The sequence below is a fragment of the Tupaia chinensis genome, unplaced genomic scaffold (genome assembly GCF_000334495.1).
Source record: "Tupaia chinensis unplaced genomic scaffold, TupChi_1.0 Scaffold000032_1, whole genome shotgun sequence".
Classification (NCBI taxonomy): domain Eukaryota; kingdom Metazoa; phylum Chordata; class Mammalia; order Scandentia; family Tupaiidae; genus Tupaia; species Tupaia belangeri.
This window is the reverse complement of record NW_006159462.1, coordinates 611,954-634,328: the sequence shown is the minus strand read 5'-3', so window position 1 is coordinate 634,328 and position 22,375 is coordinate 611,954. Positions and strand designations below refer to the sequence as shown.

The window sequence follows — 22,375 nt, the reverse complement described above, 5'->3', positions numbered from 1 at the left end:
TGCATGCACATGTGTCTTTTATTTTTTAAAAGCCACTGGGTCCAGGACTCAAACCACATTTGGCCATGTGAGAGTCCACTGCTTTAACCACCACATCACCTGCTGGCCCAGAGTTTGTTCGCTATACATTCTTTACAAGAACTATAGAATAAAAACTCCCAAATTTCCAGAGGGTGTAAACAAAAACATTTAATGAATTACTTCCTTTTCTGTCATTTCCTATGCCTACCTTTCCCTGGTCTATTACCTACTTACATGTCTTTTCTCAATCTGTTACTTCTTCCCACAGCATCTTGTAAATACAACCTTATCTTCCAGTTTGATATTTCTCTTTCCTTCTAGAATATAGCCTCCATGAGACGGGAAACTGGACTAATTTTATGTTTTTCATCTCTAGGGCTCAACGTGGTGTTTCAAACAGAATATACATTCATTTGATGATATTAAAGTGTAGAACTTTGCAGAATAAAAATTTTAGTATTCACCTTCCAAAAAGAATTAAAATGATAAAAATATTATATTCAAGAGGTACAGTTTATCAGGAAATTTATACAGTTATTATGGAATGTGAATGTTGACTTTTTTAAAATGACTTGTTTGGTTTACTATCTTACTAAACAAAAGATTTTAACCATGAGATCACATTTGTTTCTATAGCCAGAAAATAATATTTGATTAATAAATAATAAAAATAGATTAATTTTGATTTGGGGTATTGATCATGCATTACTATGATGTAGCTGCTTATAACTGTAACTGTTTGTAACACCGAGAAGCAGTGTTTTAAATGCTAGATTTTTACTGATGTTTACATAATATATGTCTAATCTCAAACATTGAATACTTCACATTTGTAACAAATAATGTGTTTACTTTCTAGTTTGACATACAAAATAAATTTACATTATTAAAATTAAAATTAAAAAGATCATAAGGTGCTAGACTACCACATGGCCAATCATGGTTGGAGTCCCAGATCTGGTTCCTTGAAACTCATGCTGTTCGTGTGTGTGTGTGTATGTGTGTGTGTGCGTGTACACCCAACATTCCTAGAGGAGAAAGGTGGTGAGCAGATTTAGGTGAGGCCTTCTCTTCTGGTGAGTGGTTTCTTATTTTTCTTTTCACTATCTCTTATTCTCTTTCTCTCTGGCAAGCACATGTGCCCTGTAGCAAAATCCTTAAAACAATTAAAATTAAATAGCTAAGCAATCTATCACCACCCTCTCTGTCCCAGGTCTTAGTTCCAGGAAAGGAAACAATCTTTTGTCTCTTGGAAAAAAACAAAAACAAACAAACAAACAAAAAACCCTACATAATTAAATATATCCAACACAAGCCCTATTTTCTGCTTCTATCAAATGTCATGAGAGACTCACTTATTTATTTTACTTTTATAGCCTATGCTTTTGGTGTCATATCAAAAAAAAATTATTGCTAAGATTAATGTTGAGTTTTTTCCCCCTATATTTTATTCTAAAAGTTTTATGGTTTCTATGTCTTTAATCCATCTCAAGTTAATTCTTGTGTGTAGTGTAAGACAAGGGTCTGATGTCATTCTTTTTCATGTGGATACATAGTTTCCTAAACCCAATTTATTAGAAAAACTGTCATTTCTACCTCATGTATGTTCTTGATGCTCTTGTCAAAGATCAGTTGAACATATATGCATGAATTAATTTCTGAGCTCTCTATTCTGTTCCATTGGACAGTGTGTCTGTTTTTATGCCAGTACCATATACTTTGGTTATAATAGCTTTGAAATATAGGAAGAGTAGTGACTCTAGCCTAGTGCTTCTTTATTAAGATTGCTTTGGCTTCTCAGGGAGATAAATGATATTATAGAAATACAGATTATCAACCTTATTGCAAAGTGTTAATGGTAAGGATAGAATTCAAAAACCACTGATGGAGTTGAATAAAGAAGGATTAGAAATAAATTTGAAGCTTGTGGGTAGCACTTGTCCTGGCCTGCCTCTGTAAGATGAGGGACAATTCCTTATACCTACAGAGATATAGCCGCTTCATGTCTCTTCATGTTTAAATCTCTTTGGTTACTGAAAGTTGTCCATCCTTAGGTACCAACATTTATTCATTTTCAGTCACTTTATATTTAGACCTAAGTACATGTATTGTACTGGCTCACAGGGCCCCATTAGAAACTCTTAAAAAAGTAAGGGTTTTTTTTTTTTTTTTTTTTTGGCATTTCTCCTATAGTCTCAGCTATTCTGATCTAGTGTGCTTCACATAGTTTGAGCTCTACATACTTACTTGTTATTACAAACATATATTTATTATTTTTATTAGAATATCTAGCTTCCAAAAGTACAAGTTGGAATTTTTAGAAGCTACACAAGTATTAAACTAAAATTAATATATTAACTATTTTGTCTATCATATCTTGTGCCACAGAAAAAAAACAGCTTATTTCATGGCCAAATTACTCTCAGAGAATGTCAAACTACTCTTGGATGCTATGATTTTTTATCCTCAGTCCTGGTTAGTAAGCAAAGAATATGTCACTATAGATGTTGAAAGATAGGAAAAGAATTATTTATATTAAGGAAAACACTACAATGTTTCCTATTTAATAAATGCAAAAGGAAAGAGGATGGTAAGAGTGAGAGAAAAATACTGCTAATGCATTTGATCTCAAATTGACTTTTCTAGTGGATCTATTATTTCTCATGTCCTATATGTTAGCCAACATTTTTAATAATGACAGTTCTATGAAACAGTAAAGGCCTCACTGGACAAGAATGTAGTGTCCAGGCTCTTTTAACCTCATTGTACTTTTGGGAAATAGCCAATTAAAGATATATATAATTGCAGGATACAATCATTATATATCTATTAGAGATTATAGGTGATACAGTTTAGTGACCTAAGTTCACAAAAAAAGGAACTGAAGTCCAGATGGTTTGAAATTGCTTAAGTGCAAATCCTGAGTTCAAGATGTGGGTATAAACATACAAGAAATACAAAGCTATTTGAACATCTTCTAATGACTTTTAAAGATATAAGCTATCATACTCTCATAACAAAGAAATGTTTCCTGCTAGAAATCTTCTAACTCAGATATAGTGTTAGAACAGCAGACAACAATACACAGCATTAGTAAATCTTTGGTGGATGAAACCATTCTAAACAGAGTAGAAGCTTGAATTGCAATTAAATCCAAAGGGAGAAAAACAAAAGATGCAAACCACACTCACACACACAAATCTCTAGTTTCAATTTGCATTTCCCTTATGTTTAGAAATCTTGAACATTTTTTCATATATCTTTCCGCCGTTTGTATCTTCTCTTCTGAGAAATGCCTATTTAGATTTATTGCCCATTTTAAATTTTTATTTACTTTTAAATATTTATCTTATCTATTTCCCCCATGAGAGAGAAAGACACAGAGAGAGAGAGAAAGACAGAGACAGAGAGACAGTGATCTGCAACAGAGTCTTCATGATTTTATTCAACTCTAGGTTCCAGAATACCAACCCAGGATTTTTGTTATGTGGCTCCAAGTGTGTTATAACTGCAATGCCATCTGTCCTGCCTTTGTCCATTTTAAAATTCAGTTATTTATTTTCTTTCCAGTGAGTTGTTATAATTTTTTTAATATTTTATATATCAGCACCTTATCAGGTATATGGTTTGCAAATATTTTCTATCAATACATGAACTACCTTTCATGCTCTTTATTGTTTCCTTCATTGTGCAGAAACTTTGTAGCTTGATTCCATTCTATTTGTCAATTTTTTTATTTTGTTGCCTGTGCTTTTGAAGTCTCATCTAAGAAATCATTGTTCAGACGAATGTCATTTTCCCCTATATTTTCTTCAACTATATTTTTTGTTTTATGTCTTATACTTAAGAACTTTATTAATTTTGAGTTTATTTTTATATATGATATGAGATGAGGATGCAAGTTCATCCCTCTGCAAGGAAGATATTTGGTTTTCTTCACCTCACACTTAGAATGGCTATTATAAAAGAAAAAAAGAATAATAAAAAAATGGAGTGTTATGAGGATGTAGAGAAAGAGTACACTCATACACTGTTGGTTGGGATGTAAATTAGTATAGCCATTTTGGAAAATAGTTTGAAAGTTTCTTAAAAAGGTTAGGGTAGGACTGCCATATTATACAGCAATTCCAACTCTGGGTATATATCCAAAGGAATTGATATGAGTATATTGAGGGGATATCTATTCTTCCATATTTATTTCAGTATTATTCATGGTAATCAAGCCATAAAGCAAATTTATTGTCCATCAACAGAAGAATGGATAAAGAAAATGTGGTATATCTTTGTAATGAAATACTACCCAGCTGTAAATATGGAGATTATGCCATTTGTAACAAAATGAATATAACTGAGGGATATTTTGTTAAGTGAAATAAGCCAAATACAGAAAGACAAATCAATATGGAATGAGTTTCCATATATATGGATTTTATTTTTATGATTTTTGCCACTTGTGCTTGCCAGAGACACAGAGAAACAATGAGAAGGAAAGTGAGAAAACATTCCCCCAGAAGGAGTGGCTACACCACAATCCTTTCTCCTCCATTCTCTTCCTGGGATGTTGGGCACACATGCACACACGCTGGCATGATTTTCAAGCCACTAGGTCCAGGACTTGAACAGCTGTCAACCATGTGAAAGACCAGTGCAATAAGCAACACACTACCTGCTGGCCCCTATATATGGAATTTTAAAAGTCAATCTCAGAGAGTAGACAGGTGGTTACCAGAGGCCAAGGACAGGGAGGGGAAGGGATGTGGAAAGGAGAGATATTGATCAAATAGTACAAAGTTGTGCTCAGGGTGGAGAAATAAGTTTTAGTGATCTGCACTGCATGGCAACCACAATTAGTAATAGTGCATTGTATATTTTTAAACTGTTAAAAATAGATTTTTAATATCATCATAAAAATGATATGTTGACAAGGTGATGGATCTGTTAATTAGCTTTACTGAATTGTTCTACTGTGTATGCATAAGTCCAAACATCATATTGTACCCCATAAATGTACACAAATATTATTTAATTAAAAAATAAATTAATAAGGGCTACACCTATAGTGCAATTGTTAAGTCCTATACTTAGGAAGCTTGGATCCCACATTGCCTTGCATGGTTTGAATGCTGATACTTGTGTCTTGAAAAGTATACCAAGCACGTGTGCCTGTGTGTGGAAAATCCTGACAGGAAGGAGAAATGGAGGAAAAATTATTGTCATGTGACTATACCCCATTGAGGGTGCTTTCTCTCTGACAATACAGGCACCCTCTTCCCATGAAAAATAAAGAAATACATTAATTAAGTAAGTAAAAACATAAAAAAAATGCTGGAGCTACAAACAAAGAAGGTTGCTATGACTCTCATTATTTCAATTACTTGCTCATTAATTTATTTATTGATTGTTGTTCATGTGACCAGCCCTGTTCTAGGTTTTGGAGATAACCTTGGTGAGGAAAACTAAGTTCTTGCAGCTGACATTCTAATGACGAAAATACACAACAAGCAACTTCATATATGCATGTGTTTATACATATATATGTATATACACATACACATAAAAAAGGAATTCAAATATAAGTTTTTTGTGGGGGCAAAAGAATTTTAAAATCCATTTGTAGTTTTTCATAATATGCATTTCTATGAAGTTTTTGTGTATTATTTTGTATGTGTATATGTATATGTGTGTCTGTGTATGTGTGTAAGGGTGACAGAATTTAGAAAAATTAGAATAAACCTTTTGTGATATAGTATTGCAATATTTGGAAAGAAGCCTATATAAGGTAAAAGAAAAAAAATAGCAACTCCTAAACTCTTAAATCAGAACATTCTAAGTATATTTAAGAAATTGCAAGTGAATGAGAAGAAAGATAATTATGTAATTTTCAAATCCTGAAAAGTCTATTGGAACAAGATCACAGAACTTTTTTAATATTATAAAAAAAAATGAAAATTTGGAGAATATAAACAGAACATCGTACCCTGAGCAATATAGGCAAACCCCTGTTAGTATGTTCTGTTCAAAATGAATCCTTAACCTGTGAATCATCTTTCTTACTGAACCAGAAAACAAAATGTCAGCTTGTTTTACTTGTGTAGTTGAAGCAGTATATCAAATACAAATCTAAATGCCTGCAGGTTACAGTTGTAGCAAAACATATTTCATTGTACTTAACCTTATTCCTAGGTGTTTTCCAAAGTACAACTAATTATATGGATTTAACCTGAGGAAAAAGAATGAAAATATATTAATAAGGAGGCTGGGAATGATTTTTTTGAGGGATTCTAATCCTCTGTTAGTATCATTTTTGGTAAGAGCATAACTCAACAGTATTTCAGAATGCTTTTGTATATATTTTTAAAATTTTGTTCCTCAAACAAGACTATTAAATGAGTGAAGTAGCCATTCTTAAATTCCTTTGTAAAAACATAAATGGCATGTGAATAAACAAAGAGAGTATTATAAAATTTCAACTCGGTCTAAGGAACTAAGACAAGATACAGGTATAGAAAATATATAAAACACAGTTAATCTGTTAATTCATTATAAACTGCTGAAATCAAGATGTTAACATTTTTATAATAAGCTTTCCTATCCAGAAAATAGCTTGTCTCTCCATTTTTACAGATTTTATTTAAAGACTTTATTTTTTTTCATAGTTATCTTCATAACGGTCTTATACCTTTCTTGCCAAATATATTTTTCAAGATTCATACTGCTTGTAGGAATTTTATCTTTCCATTTGAATTGCTAATTACTGTTATAAAAGAAAACTATAAATTTTCATAAGTACATCTTCTTCATAGACAATTTATGGGACTCTTAAATATAACATAGCACATTGTAGGTAGATAAATTATTAAATCTTTTGATCTTAAATAGTCAAATGGGCCAACCCCAAAATACAGTAGTTCAACAGTGTACAAAAGAAGCCAAATCCCACTTGGCTGAATACAGTTTAAATTCCATCACTGGGATGTTGGAAACAGGAGCTCATATGCCCAGGATTATGAAAGGATAGAGGGAAAAGGAAGAAAACATGAATAGGCAGGCCCCTTTAGGGAGTTTCTCTCTACATTTTATACTAACAGTTAATGGCAAAAGTTTTTATATTTCATTCTGTAACCTGATACTTGTTTTGATTTCATACATTCATTTTTATAGTTAGAATATTTTCTTTTTGATTTCTATTTCTATAAGCATTTATCTAGAACTTATGCTTAATTTATCAAATCTGTTACTTGATCATAGTACCTCTACTGCAATTGGATTTACTTTTCTCCCTTAGTTTTATTAAAGGCTATATTGAGGAGGAAAATTTGTATCAAAATAATGTATGGACTCAATATAATTCAATATAAATGCCATTCTTTACTTGACAAACTGACACAACAAAAATTCATGGAAAAATAATTATTGAGAAATAAAGAAATAATAAAATTGAATAACAATGAAGAAATTTCTACTATTTTTAAAATGATTAAATAGTAAGTTTCTGGCAGAGAATCAATGGTTAATCAATAAAAACCAATAAAAAAAGATTTGATTCATGTATGTTTTCTTATGTATATAAACATATACATATATATATATATATATATAAATATGCATGCACATATACAGAAAGACATGTGATATTTTTAACTATTGGGTAATATAATAAAGTTTACTGTAAATGCTTTCCTATGTTATGCCATGCATAAATAATTTTCATGGAAAAAACTTAAATGTAATGAAATAAAGCTATGAATGGATGAAAATTAAAAATGATATCTCAACCTTAGGTATGAAACATTTCCTAACCAAGGCATAATACCCAGGATTTAAATGAAAATATTGATATATTTACATACATTTCAAAAAGCTTTCAGAGAAAAAGTAACTTAAAGCAAAATTTACAAATTGAAAACAAACAAAAATACTGCAGGAAATATTTGCAGCACACATAAAATGATTAATATTGATATTATAACTAACACCTGTAAATCAGTACAGACTGATTGTAAACAAGTTAAGTGGGACCAGCAGTTAACGTAATGGCTATGTCGCTGGACTCCCATGTAGTCGACCGTGGTTCGAGTCCTGGACCCGGTGGCTTAAACTCATGCCGGGCGCGTGTGCATGCGTGCCCAAGATCCCAAGAGGATGGAGGAGAAGAGATTGTGGCATGGCCATCCTCCCTGGGGGGTGATTTCTCGCTTTCTATCTCTCTGTCTCTCTCTGTCTGGTGAGTACACGTGCCCTATAGCAAAACCCTCTCCAAAAAAAGAAAAAAAAAAGCAAGTTAAGTGTATAAAGAGAAAAATCAAAGAAAATGAATAGAGACAAGAGTAGAAACCACTGTTAAACTATACAAATAGTACAGAGAAAGAATTGGAAATTAAAACATATTCTCATATTTAACCATAAATGTTTTTTATTTTTCTTCTGGTGAGAGTGTGAGAAATGATTCTCTTTCTTATAGTGTTTTTTAGAGAAAGTATAATGAACAGCTTCTTAGGGAAATTCTTTTTGAAAGTTTTAGCATAATTATCAAAGTTTAAATACTTTTGTATTGTGACTGAGTAATCTAAGAATTCTTCTTACCATAAAAATGCATGTGTAAAGTCCAAATAAGTACAAGTTGAAAGGTATGGGGACCAAGACCTTCTGTCACATGTTATGTTTTATAGCTGACAAAATATAAACGTTCTTTACTATGTGAAAACAAACAACCATGAAATCTCAGTGGTTTACAACAGTAAGCAATTTTGCAGCTACTAAAACTCTGCTCAAATAGCAGATTTGTTATGCATGTCTTCTTTCCCATCCCAGCATTACGCTGACCCAACCCCCATCATCATGTGCTATTATAATAGTGGATGAATGCCAAAAATTCACAATGTTTTTATCAGCTAGTGTTTGGATTATTAAAATCTATTAAATAAATCTACCTGTACTGCCCTCGAACTGCACTCATGGTAGTCAAATAAGCTTCATGTATGTAGAGAATCAGCTCAGTTTCTTATAATGCATAAATATACAAATACCAATATAAATACCAACAGATGTTAAAAACACATATACCCACAAAATAAAATGTTAGCAAACCTACAAACCTGCCTATTAAGTGGCTACTTTCGGTTTGGTGGAAACAAACAAGAACACAAAAATATTTGTAGGTGTTTTTTAGTTGTAATATTTATGAATACTTCTTCATTTTATATAAAAAGAAAAATAGTTTTTTAAAATGGGCTGTTTTTCAGTTTAAGACATATTTACAGAATTCTTTATCAGCATGTAAAGCACAATGATTTTACTGTTCATTTCAGAGCTATGCTAAAGAACTTGGATATTTGTCTTAGTAAAAACATATCTATGGGGGACCAGCAGATGGTGTAATGGCTATGTTGCTGGGCTCCTGTTTAGTCGACAGTGGTTCAAGTCCTGGACCCAGTGGCTTAAACTCATGTCAGGCGCGCACACGTGTGTGTGTGTGTGTGTGTGTGTGTGTGTGTGTGTGTTCCCAAGATCCCGAGAGAATTGAGGAGAAGGGATTGTGGCGTGACCATTCCTCCTGGGGGGTAATTTCTTGCTCTGTCTCTTTATGTCTTTCTGATGTGCGCAAGCACCCCATAGTAAAAAACTCTCAAAAAAACCCAAAAACATATCTATAGCATGAAAGGCACTATATTAGGAGCTAAAAAACATAACAAAACATTGTATTTGAAAGACTGTAAGTGTATATATATTTTAGAAAATAAAATATGCTAAGAATTACCAAGTAGTGACTGTCACTGAAATAAAAGTATGCCCTATAGGAAGCTTGTCTACTAACTTCTAACTAGTCATATTATGATTGCTATATATTTATAAAGTTCTTAGAATCTTTGTAACTACACTCTCTATCAGTTTTATAGCACTTAAACACTTATAGATGTGCTGTTCATTATATTACTGTGATCACAATAATTCATTATAGAACCCTTATTGGAGGAATAGGGAACCAGTTTTATAGAAATAAGTAACACATAGGCTTAGCTTTGTTTTAATTATTAGACTTTCTGCAAATAAATCTAGGAAGGAATATTATTTTAGACCTGGAAACCAGCATAAAAGAGTACAAATTTTAAAATATATAGTTCATTAAAGGGAGAGCAAGAAGTCAGTTCTGGATCAAGAAAAGTAGACGACTGTAAAATGAGCAAGACAAGGTGCCAGAAAACAATATAGGTCCTTGTGGTTGATAATAGATAGTTCGTAATTTATTCTATAGGAAATAGATATTGAACTTTCTTGCACTTCAGTAATCAAATCTGTGTCTTATCATAGGAAGATAATATAGTAGCACTGAGGTGGAAGGGATAGAGAGAGAAACTGGAGTCTAGAAAAGGAGTTTGTTAATATTGCCAGTTCAGGAAAAGTAATGAAGCACTGGGCATAGAGAAAAAAAGTAATGAAAAGATAGAGATGTTTCAACTGACAATTGAGCAGTGCTTAGTATGATGGGAGGTGGAGGGATTAGTTAAGAAATATTTTATTAAAAGCTACCAAAGAGGTAAATGTCCAAGAGTCATAAAGAAAACTAATACAAATCTAGAAATTGAGAGAAACCAAAGGTAATGAAATAGATTTGAGAGCTATCAATATAGAAATGACAATTCAAGTCATAGGAGTGAATTAATTTATCTGGAAAGATCATTAAACAGAAAAGAGGCTGTTAAATCAATTTAGAACTATGCTACTTAATGGTGAAACAGAAAAAAAAGTGGGATAATGGATATGATGGAGCAGAACTATTTAAAACATAGAGGCAAACAATCAAGACAGCTAAGGAATATGTAAAAGAAGGCAATACATTTCAAACAAAGTCTATCCATACTTTTCAATACTGCTGAGGTAGTAAATATGTTGAAAGATAAGAGATACTGTTAGATTTAGCAACTATAAGGTGATGACTGTCATTTAAAAAGCAGTTTCAGCACTGAAAAAAGAGCAAGAATAGGGCTGGAATATTTTTAAGAGTAAATGACAAAAGGAAGTGGGATACTGAGCATAGAAGATTTATGAGAAATTAGGTAGTAAATAGGGAAAAAAAGAGACTGAATGGTAAATAATGTTAAATAATGTTAAAGAAAGAAACCGATCACTGATTTTCTCCTTGTTGCTAAACGACATGGTTTTATTGTTTAAAATACAAAAAATCATACAAATCAGGAAAATTAAAAGTAACTTTTAAATCGTGAGATACAGCTGTCAAATTGAAAAAAGTTGGAATAGATTTTTGGTAAAGTATAAATTAAAGGAAAGAAACTATTCTGTATTTAACACACTAGAGAGACATACTTTTAGCACTAAGAATGAACAACTTGGAGTCAGAAGACCTAGCTCTAATTCTTACCATGCTATTTATAAGCAGAGTGACCTTGGTCTAGATAAGCAAGCTTTTGGGGCCTCCATAAACCAATATTCAAAGTATTGTTGCTAATCACTACTTAAAGACACAAGTGCATATGAAAGCATACACATTTACTGTACATTATTGAAAAATAAAACAGATCATCATTGGTGGATTAGGGAAAAAAGTGCAAAACTTTAATAGAATGAGGAAAGGAATGCAAATCAAAGTAATGATACCAAGGAACTTAGAGGTGGTGAAGAAGGAATTAAAAAAAAAAAAAAGAACACATGCAATGTAGCCACTAGCTTTCTTATTAAGAGGAAGAAAGAAGGATGACAAAATGGAGGAAATATTACAACTTTTAATTTTTTTTTTTTAGAGGTTTTTGCTATAGGGCACATGCGCTTGACAGACAGAGAGAGAGAGAGACAGAGAGATAGAAAGCGAGAAATCACCCCCCCAGGGGGGATGGACACGCTGCAATCCCTTCTCCATTCTCCTCTCAGGATCTTGGGCACGCATGCACACGCGCCTGGTGTGAGTTTAAGCCACTGGGTCCCGAACGCGAACCGCGGTTGACTACTGAGAGTCCAACGACATAGCCATTATGCTAACTGCTGGTCCCACAACTTAATTTTTGTACTAACTCATTAATTTGATTTTGAAAAATAAAATAGTTCTTTGTATCAGGCTGAGCAGCCTAATTCACAGTTGCAAGAATAAAAAATATAGTTTTAATATTGATGTCTCTCTACAGCGCTATTATGTGTCCTGGGGTACTTAATAAATAGCAGTTAAAAACACTTTAGATTGCTTAACCAAAGCACGGCTTTGCTTCTTTTTCTTTATAGATTTTTGTTAACACAATATTGAATAAATATGCCTCTCTCTAATTAAGCTGACCTATTTACTGTCAGGAGACAATTTATTATGCTTCACACTTTTTAATTCATAACTATCTTTTTGTTAATGTTGAAAATATTGTACTTGTGAATCTCAGGATCTAAAAAACACTTTAATTGTGTTAAGTGACATTAGAGCACTATAATATGTATTTCAATGTAGTTATAATTGTGTAACTTTAAATTCAAAGTCTGTTTATAGGATATTTTATTGCTATGATTTTACATGTCATATATGCTCATCTTTTAAAATGCACTTTCTCTTTTAGTGAAGACATGTGGCTCAAATCTTCAAGGACCAAGTGGTACCTTTACATCTCCCAACTTTCCATTCCAGTATGACAGCAATGCGCAATGTGTCTGGGTCATCACAGCAGTGAATACAAATAAGGTAAGAGAAAGCCATCTGTGGTGAAAAAGCATAGGACAAAGGCAGAGATCATGAGGAAAGTGCAGTGTAGAAAATTTATAACTCAAGGGTGATTTTTGGCAATATTTTCTACTTAACTCATTTTATAAAACAAGTTTATATGAGAAATTTGGAATAAATAAAAGAAAAATGATGCATGCAAGTCTACTCCCAGTTACTAACAAATAAATGAAATGCAAGAGTGTTATAAATGAATATTTTCTGAGATTTCTGAAGGTTGTAGGTGTATGCTTTTTTCTAAAAGGAGCCATGAATAATGACTTTTCTCTTGATATCTTTTTTGCTTGACACATCATTCAGATATATCGTGTTTTTATAGATAGCCGACTTTCAGTTTAGTGTTTCTCTATTGCTGAATATTGTATGTTTTTTATTAGAAATAGTTGGCTTAATGTGAGATTGCGTTTTTTATTAGAAATAGTTGGCTTAATGTGTTCTGCACTAATAAAGGACTCATATTATGCTATTTCAAAACATTACATTGTCTTTCTATTTGATTCTAAGATGAGTAACACATCTAAATATGTACGTGCCACTTTGTTTCAAACAAAATTACACTAAATGTGTATAAGAACAGCTGAAGAATTAGCTAATTTTCTTCCCCTGCCCTTATTATTCAGCTTTTCTTTTTTAAGTTGTGCTCTGTTCTCTTTCTTTTTAAAATTTTTGCCAGAGGGCATATGCGCTCACTAAAGATAGAGACAGGGAGAGGGAAAGTGAGAAAGCACCCCCCAGGGGTCGCTTCACCACAATGCCTTCTCCTTCATTGTCCTCTTAGAATTTTGGACATGTATGCAAGTGTACTTGGCATGCTTTTCAAGCCACCAGATCTGGGACTTAAAAGTGCAGTTGACCATGTGGTATTAAGCTGCCTTAACGCCTATGCCATTTGCTAGCTTGTGCTTTTCTTTTTTTTTCTTTTCTTTCTTTCTTTTTTTATTTTCTCTTTTCTTTTCTTTTTCTTTTCATTTCTTTTCTTTTTTTTTCTCTTTTCTTTTTCTTTTTCTTTTCTTTTCTTTTCTTTTTTTCTTCCTTTCCTTTCCTTTCCTTTCCTTTCCTTTCCTTTCCTTTCCTTTCCCTTCCTTTCCTTTTTCTTTCTTTCTTTCTTTCTTTCTTTCTTTCTTTCTTTCTTTCTTTCTTTCTTTCTTTCTTCCTTCCTTCCTTCCTTCCTTCCTTCCTTCCTTCCTTCCTTCCTGTCTTTCTTTCTTTCTTTCTTTCTTTCTTTCTTTCTTTCTTTCTTTCTTTCTTTCTGTCTTCTGTCTTTCTTCCTTTTTTTCTTTTTTTAAATTACTAAGCGAGCATGTGTGTGTGAGAGAGAAAGAGAGAGAGAAAGAGAGGACCCTACACAGGGTCTGGTCGTATTGTGATCCTCCCTTCCTTCTGCTCCACAGCCCATTGGATCCTGAGCACTCCTATGCATGTTCTGTGTTTCAGACTGACCTAACCAGGTCCGGCCAGGAACTCAAACCTCAGTTGCCATGTGTTATCTACTTCTCTTGAATAGTGTATCACACACCACAGACCTGGCCCTCTAAACTGTGATTTTTATATCTAAGAGGACATAAGTAGGAAGAATTGAGATTTCTCTCAGATGCTTGGATAATGTGGTATCTTCTTTGGGTTAGAAGAAGTTGATGGGAGAGCCTATAAAACTGGGTCAAATTATGATTCAAATACTGATATGTAATTTACTGGTAACTTTCAGTTATTAACCTCTCTTAAATTCAGTTTATTCATCTATAAAATGTAAATAATAATATATATCTCATTGTATTATTGTGAGAAATGAGTAATATTATACATACAAAGTGGTCAGTAGGTTAGTAAGTATTTGAAATACATTAACTAATTGTTATTGCATGAAGCATATACTACCTCTCGGGAATGTCTGTGATGTCCATCAAGTTCTTCAAATTGAATTGAGGTTGACTTAAATATCAGTTCAGTGGTCAGTTAACAGTCGCCTTATAGGAGAGCCATGAATATGAATCAGAAGAACTAGTGAAACCTAATCTGATTCAAACTATCGGTCTAAATTTGGGAAAATTACTCAATCAAACTGGTCTTCTGCATAAAGGAAGTCATTTTATCTACTCAGTCTGTGTTAGTAATCAAATAAAATGTAATGGATAACTAGTAAATACCTTCTCTGCAAATTATTGGTCGTTGAGAAAATAAAAAAAAAAAATTGAGTGTCTAGAAAATAAATCTAAATTTGTTGAACACTTAGAAGTATGCTAGACACTATTCTTGGCACTTTTAAAAAGATAATTATTTTATTTAACTTCATTTATTTATTTACTCACTCATGCATTTATTTATTCATGTTTATTTTGACCAGAGAGGGACAAAGTGAGAGCGAGAGAGAGAGAGGGAAAGTGAGAAAGCAAGGTGCCAGGTCCGGGACTTGAACCATGATCAGCCATGTGGGAGTCTAGCATCCTTAACCACCACACCACCTGCTGACCCTAACACTTCTTTTGACTACTTTTTAAAATTATTTAGTCTTCATAAAACTTCTTTGAGAGAGATTCTTTTATTGTATTCATTTAACAGAAACCCTAAATAACTTGTCTAAGATCACATATCTGGCAAAGACAGAGCTATGTACTTCATATGTATATATTCAAAGATATTTCACATTGAAATATAAGAATCTTTTACTATGATGATCATGTGGTAAGTCCATTATAAAGTATGGAGCAAATACATTGTATTAACCTCGCATTGAGATAAACATTTCCCTTACTGCATGAATGTGGCTCTGCATTTTTATGTTTAAATTTACTTATTTTTAAAATATTAGTCATGTCCCACTAGAATGATTTTATGATACATAACAGGTTATAGCACATAATTTGGAAAACACTGTGGGAAGTATTTTCGTCTGCGGATTATTAACTCGGAACCCTATTCAAAAGGCAATTTCCAGCACAAATCATACCCATACAGCCATACTATTTAGTATCAACCCCAATTATATGCTTAATCCTTCAATATATGTAATTTTCTTCAGTAATTATTACTTATATTTTTCATTACATTTAATAACTTTAAAAGCAATTGTGATATTCTACATATTCAAAATAAATACATGGTTGTTAGAAAAAAACCCTGTGATTTAAAACTAGATGAAATTGTTGAACATAATTTCAAATCTGGACTGTCAGTATTACTAATTATACCATTTTAGCCATAATCATTCAGTCCTGTTTTCTTTTTCATGTGTTAGAGATCATAATACCATACAATGAGGTTATTATACAGATTAGACAAGAACATGTAAAATTTCTGATACACAGAATAATCACTGTAAATGACACCAATTATTATTACCAAATGTTGCTATATTGTCAAGAATAATTTTATTTATTTGTTTTACTTATGTATTGATGCAAAATAATTACATGCTATTTTCTTCCATATTTGATTAGTTGGTTGAATCATTTACAGGTGACCGTGTCATATACTCAAATATTAAGTATTAAATTATAGTCATTGCCACTGATCAGATTATAAACAATGCAATTAATTTCACTAACAATACAACATAATGGCTGAGCATTACAATCTTAAAGTAATGCACATTTCTGATGCTGCTTTATGTCATTTCCATAAGCTTCTGTAAGGGAATGTTTCCTCTAATTATAACATTTTGAATGATAAGTATAATTGAGGGTTTCATCACGATAGCAAGTTAAAGTATTAGAACTCATGCTTCAACCCAATCATTGAATTAATTGCTTCTTTTGCACCAATATAGACCTTTAACATTAACTCCACATTTGAAATGAAGACTGAACACCCACCTACACCTGTTTGTTCTTTCACTTTCCCTTTTACTAATGTTCTTACAAGTTTCAAAAGAAGGGTATATTATTACTTTCTGAGCTATAGTATTAATATGTCACATTGGTTGCATATAAATAAAATTCTGGAAAATTAGAATTGGTATGACCAGATTATAGCTCTTAGGGAGAGTTCTTTTTTTTTTTTTTTTGGAGAGGCTTTTTTTCACTAGGGCACGTGTGTTCGCCAGAGAGACAGAGAGAGACACAGAGACAGAAAGCGAGAAATCACCCCCCAGGGGGGATGGTCACGCCACAATCCCTTCTCCATTCTTCTCTCAGGATCTTGGGCACGCACGCACACGCGCCCAGCGTGAGTTTTAAGCCACCGGGTCCAGGACGTGAACCACGGTCGACTACGTGGGAGTCCAGCGACATAGCCATTACGCTAACTGCTGGTTCCCTTAGGGAGAGTTCTTGAGAACAAAGCAAAAAAGAGCTTCACTAAGAAATATTTAAAGGAAGAAGTACCTTATTTATCCAAACAACAAAATCATAGAAGCACCAATATCTGAATCTATGTACTTATTTCATCATAATTAATCTAATATTATATAATATTATCTACCAATTGTCATCCATACTTCTACCTATTTTTTTTATCTATCTATATTTCTGACTATCCTAGTATAGAATTCATGATACATGGAAAAGATACTCTAGGCTAATTTGAATTGAAATGCAAAATTTTGATTTCTTTGGATAGAAAGAATTTCTAGGTTGTTTGATTTTAACATTTTTATATTTATAGCACATGGACAACATTTTCTATGACATGAACAACTGCTGAAAATTTCTGAAGAAATTATTAATATATTCAAGATATTTTTGGGACCAGCAGTTAGCATAATGGCTATGTTGCTGGACTCCATGTAGCCGACTGCAGTTCAAATTCCAGACCCAGTGGCCTAAAATCACTCCGGGCACGTGTGCGTGCATGCCCAAGATCCTGAAAGGAGAATGGAGGAGAAGGAATTGCAACATGGTCATTCTCCCCTGGGGGGTTATTTCTTGCATTCTGTCTCTCTGTCTCTCTCTTTTTGGAGAGTGCACATGCCCTATAGAAAAAATCTCTCCAAAAAAAAAAAGAGAGATTTTAAAAATTATAGTAATGTAGAAATTTTATCCCTGTACTTTTTTGCACTTAGAATTAAAAAATAAAATAGATGTCAATTTAAAATTATAGGAGAAAGAACAATTTTTTAAGAGATAGGTGCATGCACTTGACAAAGAGACAGAGAGACAGAAAGCTAGAAGTCACCCTCCCAGGGGTGTGGCCATACCATAATCCTTTTTCCTCCATTTTTCTCCCAAGATTTTAGGTATACGTGAACACATGCCTCATGTGAGTTTTAAACTGTCAGGTTTGGGACTCCAATTGCAGTCTACTATATGGGAGTCCAGCAATGTAACCATTTGTAACCAGCCATCTGCTGGTCCCGAAAGGACAATTTTCTAAATTCTTTCATTTTTGTGATCAAGAGTTTGAAGACTCATTTGGATTAGTACTGTACAATAAAAATATATGAGACCTATTTAACTTTAAATTCTAAGGTAGTCATATTTTTGATGTAAATAAATTAATATTAATTTTCTTTTGACTCAAAATATTATAATTTCAACATGTGATTGACATAAAATAAATTAAATAATTTACCTGTTTAAAATTCTTAATCCTTTTTAATGATAGACTATTTTCATGTGCACATGGGCATACATGCATACATGTATGGGGGGATGGCTCGAGGGGACAGAAGGAGAGAGAGAGACGTGTCCTTGACAGGGTCCTGCAATCCCATTTATCCAGCTCTTCAGTTTTTCAGAATCCTGGTCACCTGTACATGTTTTCATGTTGATACAGGAATCTGAACCTTCAATCATATGGCTTCTAGCTTTGCAGGCACTTGTGTTACTTCTGTGCCACAGTGTATGAACCATTCATTTTTAACCTATGAAATCTGCAGTATATTTAACACTTTCAGTACCTTGCAACTGAGAATAGCTACATTTCATATGTTAGATGGCTACATGTTGCTAGTGGCTACCATATTGTCCACTTTCATTGTCATATAAATTGCATTTCTCTCGTATAGAGAATATTAGAGCTAATGGCATTGGGTATTGAGGGAAATAAACATCCTACTGCAAGATTGACAGAGATGAAGTTTTTATAGGTACGTGAAGAAAAAGAAAGGTGGATGCTTCCATTGACAAAGTAACTCTGAAAGACTAGGGATTTTAAGATTTCTCAGCATTATCACAGTGCATCAAAATGTCTCTAAAATTTCAGGATTCTTTATTTTCTAAATTGGTGATTTAATTTTCACATGAGAAACTTAGCATGTGACTTCAGCATACATTATATTTATGTAACTTACATAATTAAATCTTGGATGTAAATTTTAACCATACTTGCGCAGTGCTACAAGATCACCATAGGTCTCTTGTTTTCTGGCCGTGATTTCAACTATATATATATATATTTTTTTTTCTTTCTGACTCCAGTATAGTATTCAGTGGCCATTTTCTTTCATCATCCTATGGTCTCGACTATGCTAGCCAGCAAAAGTAGCAACCCTTGCTGCCCTTCTCCTCACAGGCCTTCTTTGCAAAATGTATTCCATTTTGTATGCCATTTTCTACTGACCGGAAACACACACAGCATCATTCAAGACCAAAAACTAAGTAATTTACCCCCCCATCCCCATTTTGAGGGTCTATTTCTGGGATCCATTGTTGACACAGAGGAATATATTAAACAAGTCCTAGTTAGGAAAATATAACCTACAAGTCTATGTTAGATGTTTAAAATAAGTAGAATTTAATGTGCGAAGAATTGTCATATAGGTATTATAGTACAGAAAAATTTAAAACATGCAAAACAAAATAACTATATAGACAAATACCTTTCTTAGAGGAGGAAAAAGAAAAAAGGAAAATGCAATATTATCAGAATAAAAGAGTTGAATAAGGACGTAAAACTGGTGCTCAAATTTTAAAAGAGACGGTACCCTATGGCTGGTAGACAGACCTGTAAGGATTTGAACCGGCAGGTTTAGGCAGACCTTAAAGTCACCTGGAGAAAGAAACTGAGAACTATTATTTTCAATGTCTCAACCTCATTATCAGTGGGCAGAGTATCATGGGGTTGGCTTAGAGCTGAGACACAGGTGTTTGGGGGGGAAATAAAAATTCATTTTTATTATACTTGAGATATATATTAGATTGAATGTCAGGTTGAATATCAAATCTGGAGATTAAAAAAATAGGGATAGAAATAGAAATTTGTAAGTCGTCAGATATAGATAGAATTTGAAACCATCGGAGTGATTGAAATTGCAAAGTGAGTAAATCTCAGGAGGAAAGTAAAAGGGAATCGTGGATAAACACCACTTAATATATGCCAACTGTCCGTACTCTATGGTAGAGGGCAAAATATTGGAGGACATAAAAGCAGTGAAGGCACTAAACTAGAATAAGACAGTGTGGAATGGGGGGGGGGATGAAGAGAAGAGGGTAGAGAAAGATAGCAAGAGAACAAATAGAGAGGCAGGACGTTAGTGGGGAACCGATATGGCTTATTACCTGTTGATGATGACATGTATAGTATTCTCAACTAGATTGGTCTGAGAAGTATTTCATGATGGGTGAAGTCTTTTTACAAGCAAAATGAGAAATAGTGATTGACTGTTTAAAAAAAATTGGAATAATAATGATTGGGAAAAACAATGAAAACATATTGAATGATGAAGTGGGGAGATTAATGTCTCAGTATTGACTGACATGCATGGCATTCCCTTTTGAAAAAGCAATGTAATACACTGTAAAGTTATATGCAATCCAATGTAATATAAAGAAGATTATGATGATAATAAAAAATAAATGAAACAAAAAGAGAATAGTGGATAAACAACTGGTAAAAGGTAATGAGTAGAGTGCTTAATTGAAAATCTATGTTACTTTTTTTTTTTTTTTGAAGAGATTTTTGCTATAGGGTGTGTGCACTTGCCAGAAATGAGAGAGAGAGAGAGAGAGAGAGACAGACAGACAGACAGACAGAAAGCAAGAAATACTCCCCAGGGAGGATGGCCACACTGCAATCCCTTCTCCTCCGTTCTCTGCTCGGGATCTTGGGCGTGCACACACACACACGCCCAGCGTGAGTTTAAGCCAGGGGGGTCTGAGACTCGAACCATGGTTGACTACATGGGAGTCCAGCGACATAGCCATTACGCCAACTGCTGGTCCCTATTTTATGTTTTTTCTGTGTGCTTTTTCTTAGGTTACATTTTTATACAATTGAATACTGTTCATTTCTAATCTGAGATTTAAGTATATCCCTGGGAGAGTCAGAGTAAATGACTCAATTATTTTTAATATTTAAAAAGTTAAATATGTAACATTAGTAAAAAATTTATAAAATATATTCATTAATGAACTCATTTTGTAACATTAGTATTAAATTTATAAAATATATTCATTAATGAACTCATAACAATATTTGTTCTTTAGGTTTTTCTTAATCAGTCAATAATAAATGAACAGCCCTGTCACATGTGAGGGTACTATTTTTTTTTCCTTGGTATTAAATGAGTACTTTTCATATTGAAGGATGAGGATCAACAATTACAATAAAGTGATCAGCATCACTCAAGTCTATTAGCCTTTAAAAACAAAAAGAAAAATCAAATGAGAAGAGTGTGGCAGGACTTCTCATATTCTATACAGTCTTTCTCACCACATTATTGAATTTACCTTATGTCAATTAATTTTAGTCTTGACTTTTGCAGGAAAATTTAAAAATCCTGAACTAATATATTGGGCTCATCATGAAGTCATCCTTAATACTAATCTCTTAATACGCCCTGTAATGCTAATTAAGCTTGGTATTTAATTTTGATTACTACCTATATGTTTTGGTCCTGGTAAGTGGAAGCTGGTCTTATTTTCTGTCTGTATTATTGTTTTATCACCTTCAGTTTGTTAGGCTGGGGTCTTTCCTTATCATTCCTAGTCCCTTTTCAGGGACTGGAGTCTTATTGCTAATCCACAGACTCCTTCTGGAGCTCTGCAATCCAAAAGAACAGCTTCTCTGAGCAAATTAGCTGATCATCTGCTCCTGGCATTGCAGTCATTGGGTCCCAAAGCAGACTTTCCACATAACATCTTGCTATCTGTTTACCACTATTTCTTTAATAGGTGTCCTTCTAGTTTAACAGTTGGTTATACCATCTGACTGACTCCTTCTCCTTTCTACAAGGGAATGTTAGTTTATTTATGTATTAAAACAAATATGTATTGAATAGTGACAGGTGTAGATCTTTATGCTGAAAATGCAAATAAAACGTGATGCAATTCTTTCTCTCATAGGGTTTGGCATTGTAGTCAGGAGTCACAAACAATAAAAAATCCTAAGTAATATGGTAGGTGGTGTAAATGCTATAAAGAATAGGTTAGGAGAGCAAGGGGCATGTAAAGTATGAGGCATCGGTGGCTAGTTTATAGGAAAGAATGAAAGAAAAAAAATAACGCTGGGCTTGTAGTAAATTGGATTGTGCTGTGTTTTGCTCATGCAGCATTCACCTGTTCCTTAATATTTTTAAAGCAGAGGAACTATCCCTCTTCTATTCTGAGTAGTTTTTGTGGGGACTTCAAAGTACTGTCCTAACCCCTCCACCTTCATATGCCAAAAGATGTCACACATGGATATGCTGGAACTCGTTTTTACTGGCTCTTGAGAACTGATTATTATTAGGAATACAACAAACTGATTATTAATTTCATCCAACATTAAAAC

At 33.2% G+C, this 22,375-nt stretch overlaps 1 protein-coding gene across 1 annotated transcript in view; it reads left to right on the top strand.

The window, feature by feature from the left end:
* CSMD3 (CUB and Sushi multiple domains 3) overlaps positions 1–22,375 on the top strand; it is a gene marked incomplete at its 3' end in the record, with an annotated part of 1,277,483 nt that overhangs the window by 643,274 nt on the left and 611,834 nt on the right. The window contains exon 11 of the mRNA XM_027771421.1: positions 12,570–12,691. Within this exon, the coding sequence (XP_027627222.1) occupies positions 12,570–12,691 (122 nt within the window). The remainder of the gene's footprint in view (positions 1–12,569; positions 12,692–22,375) is intronic.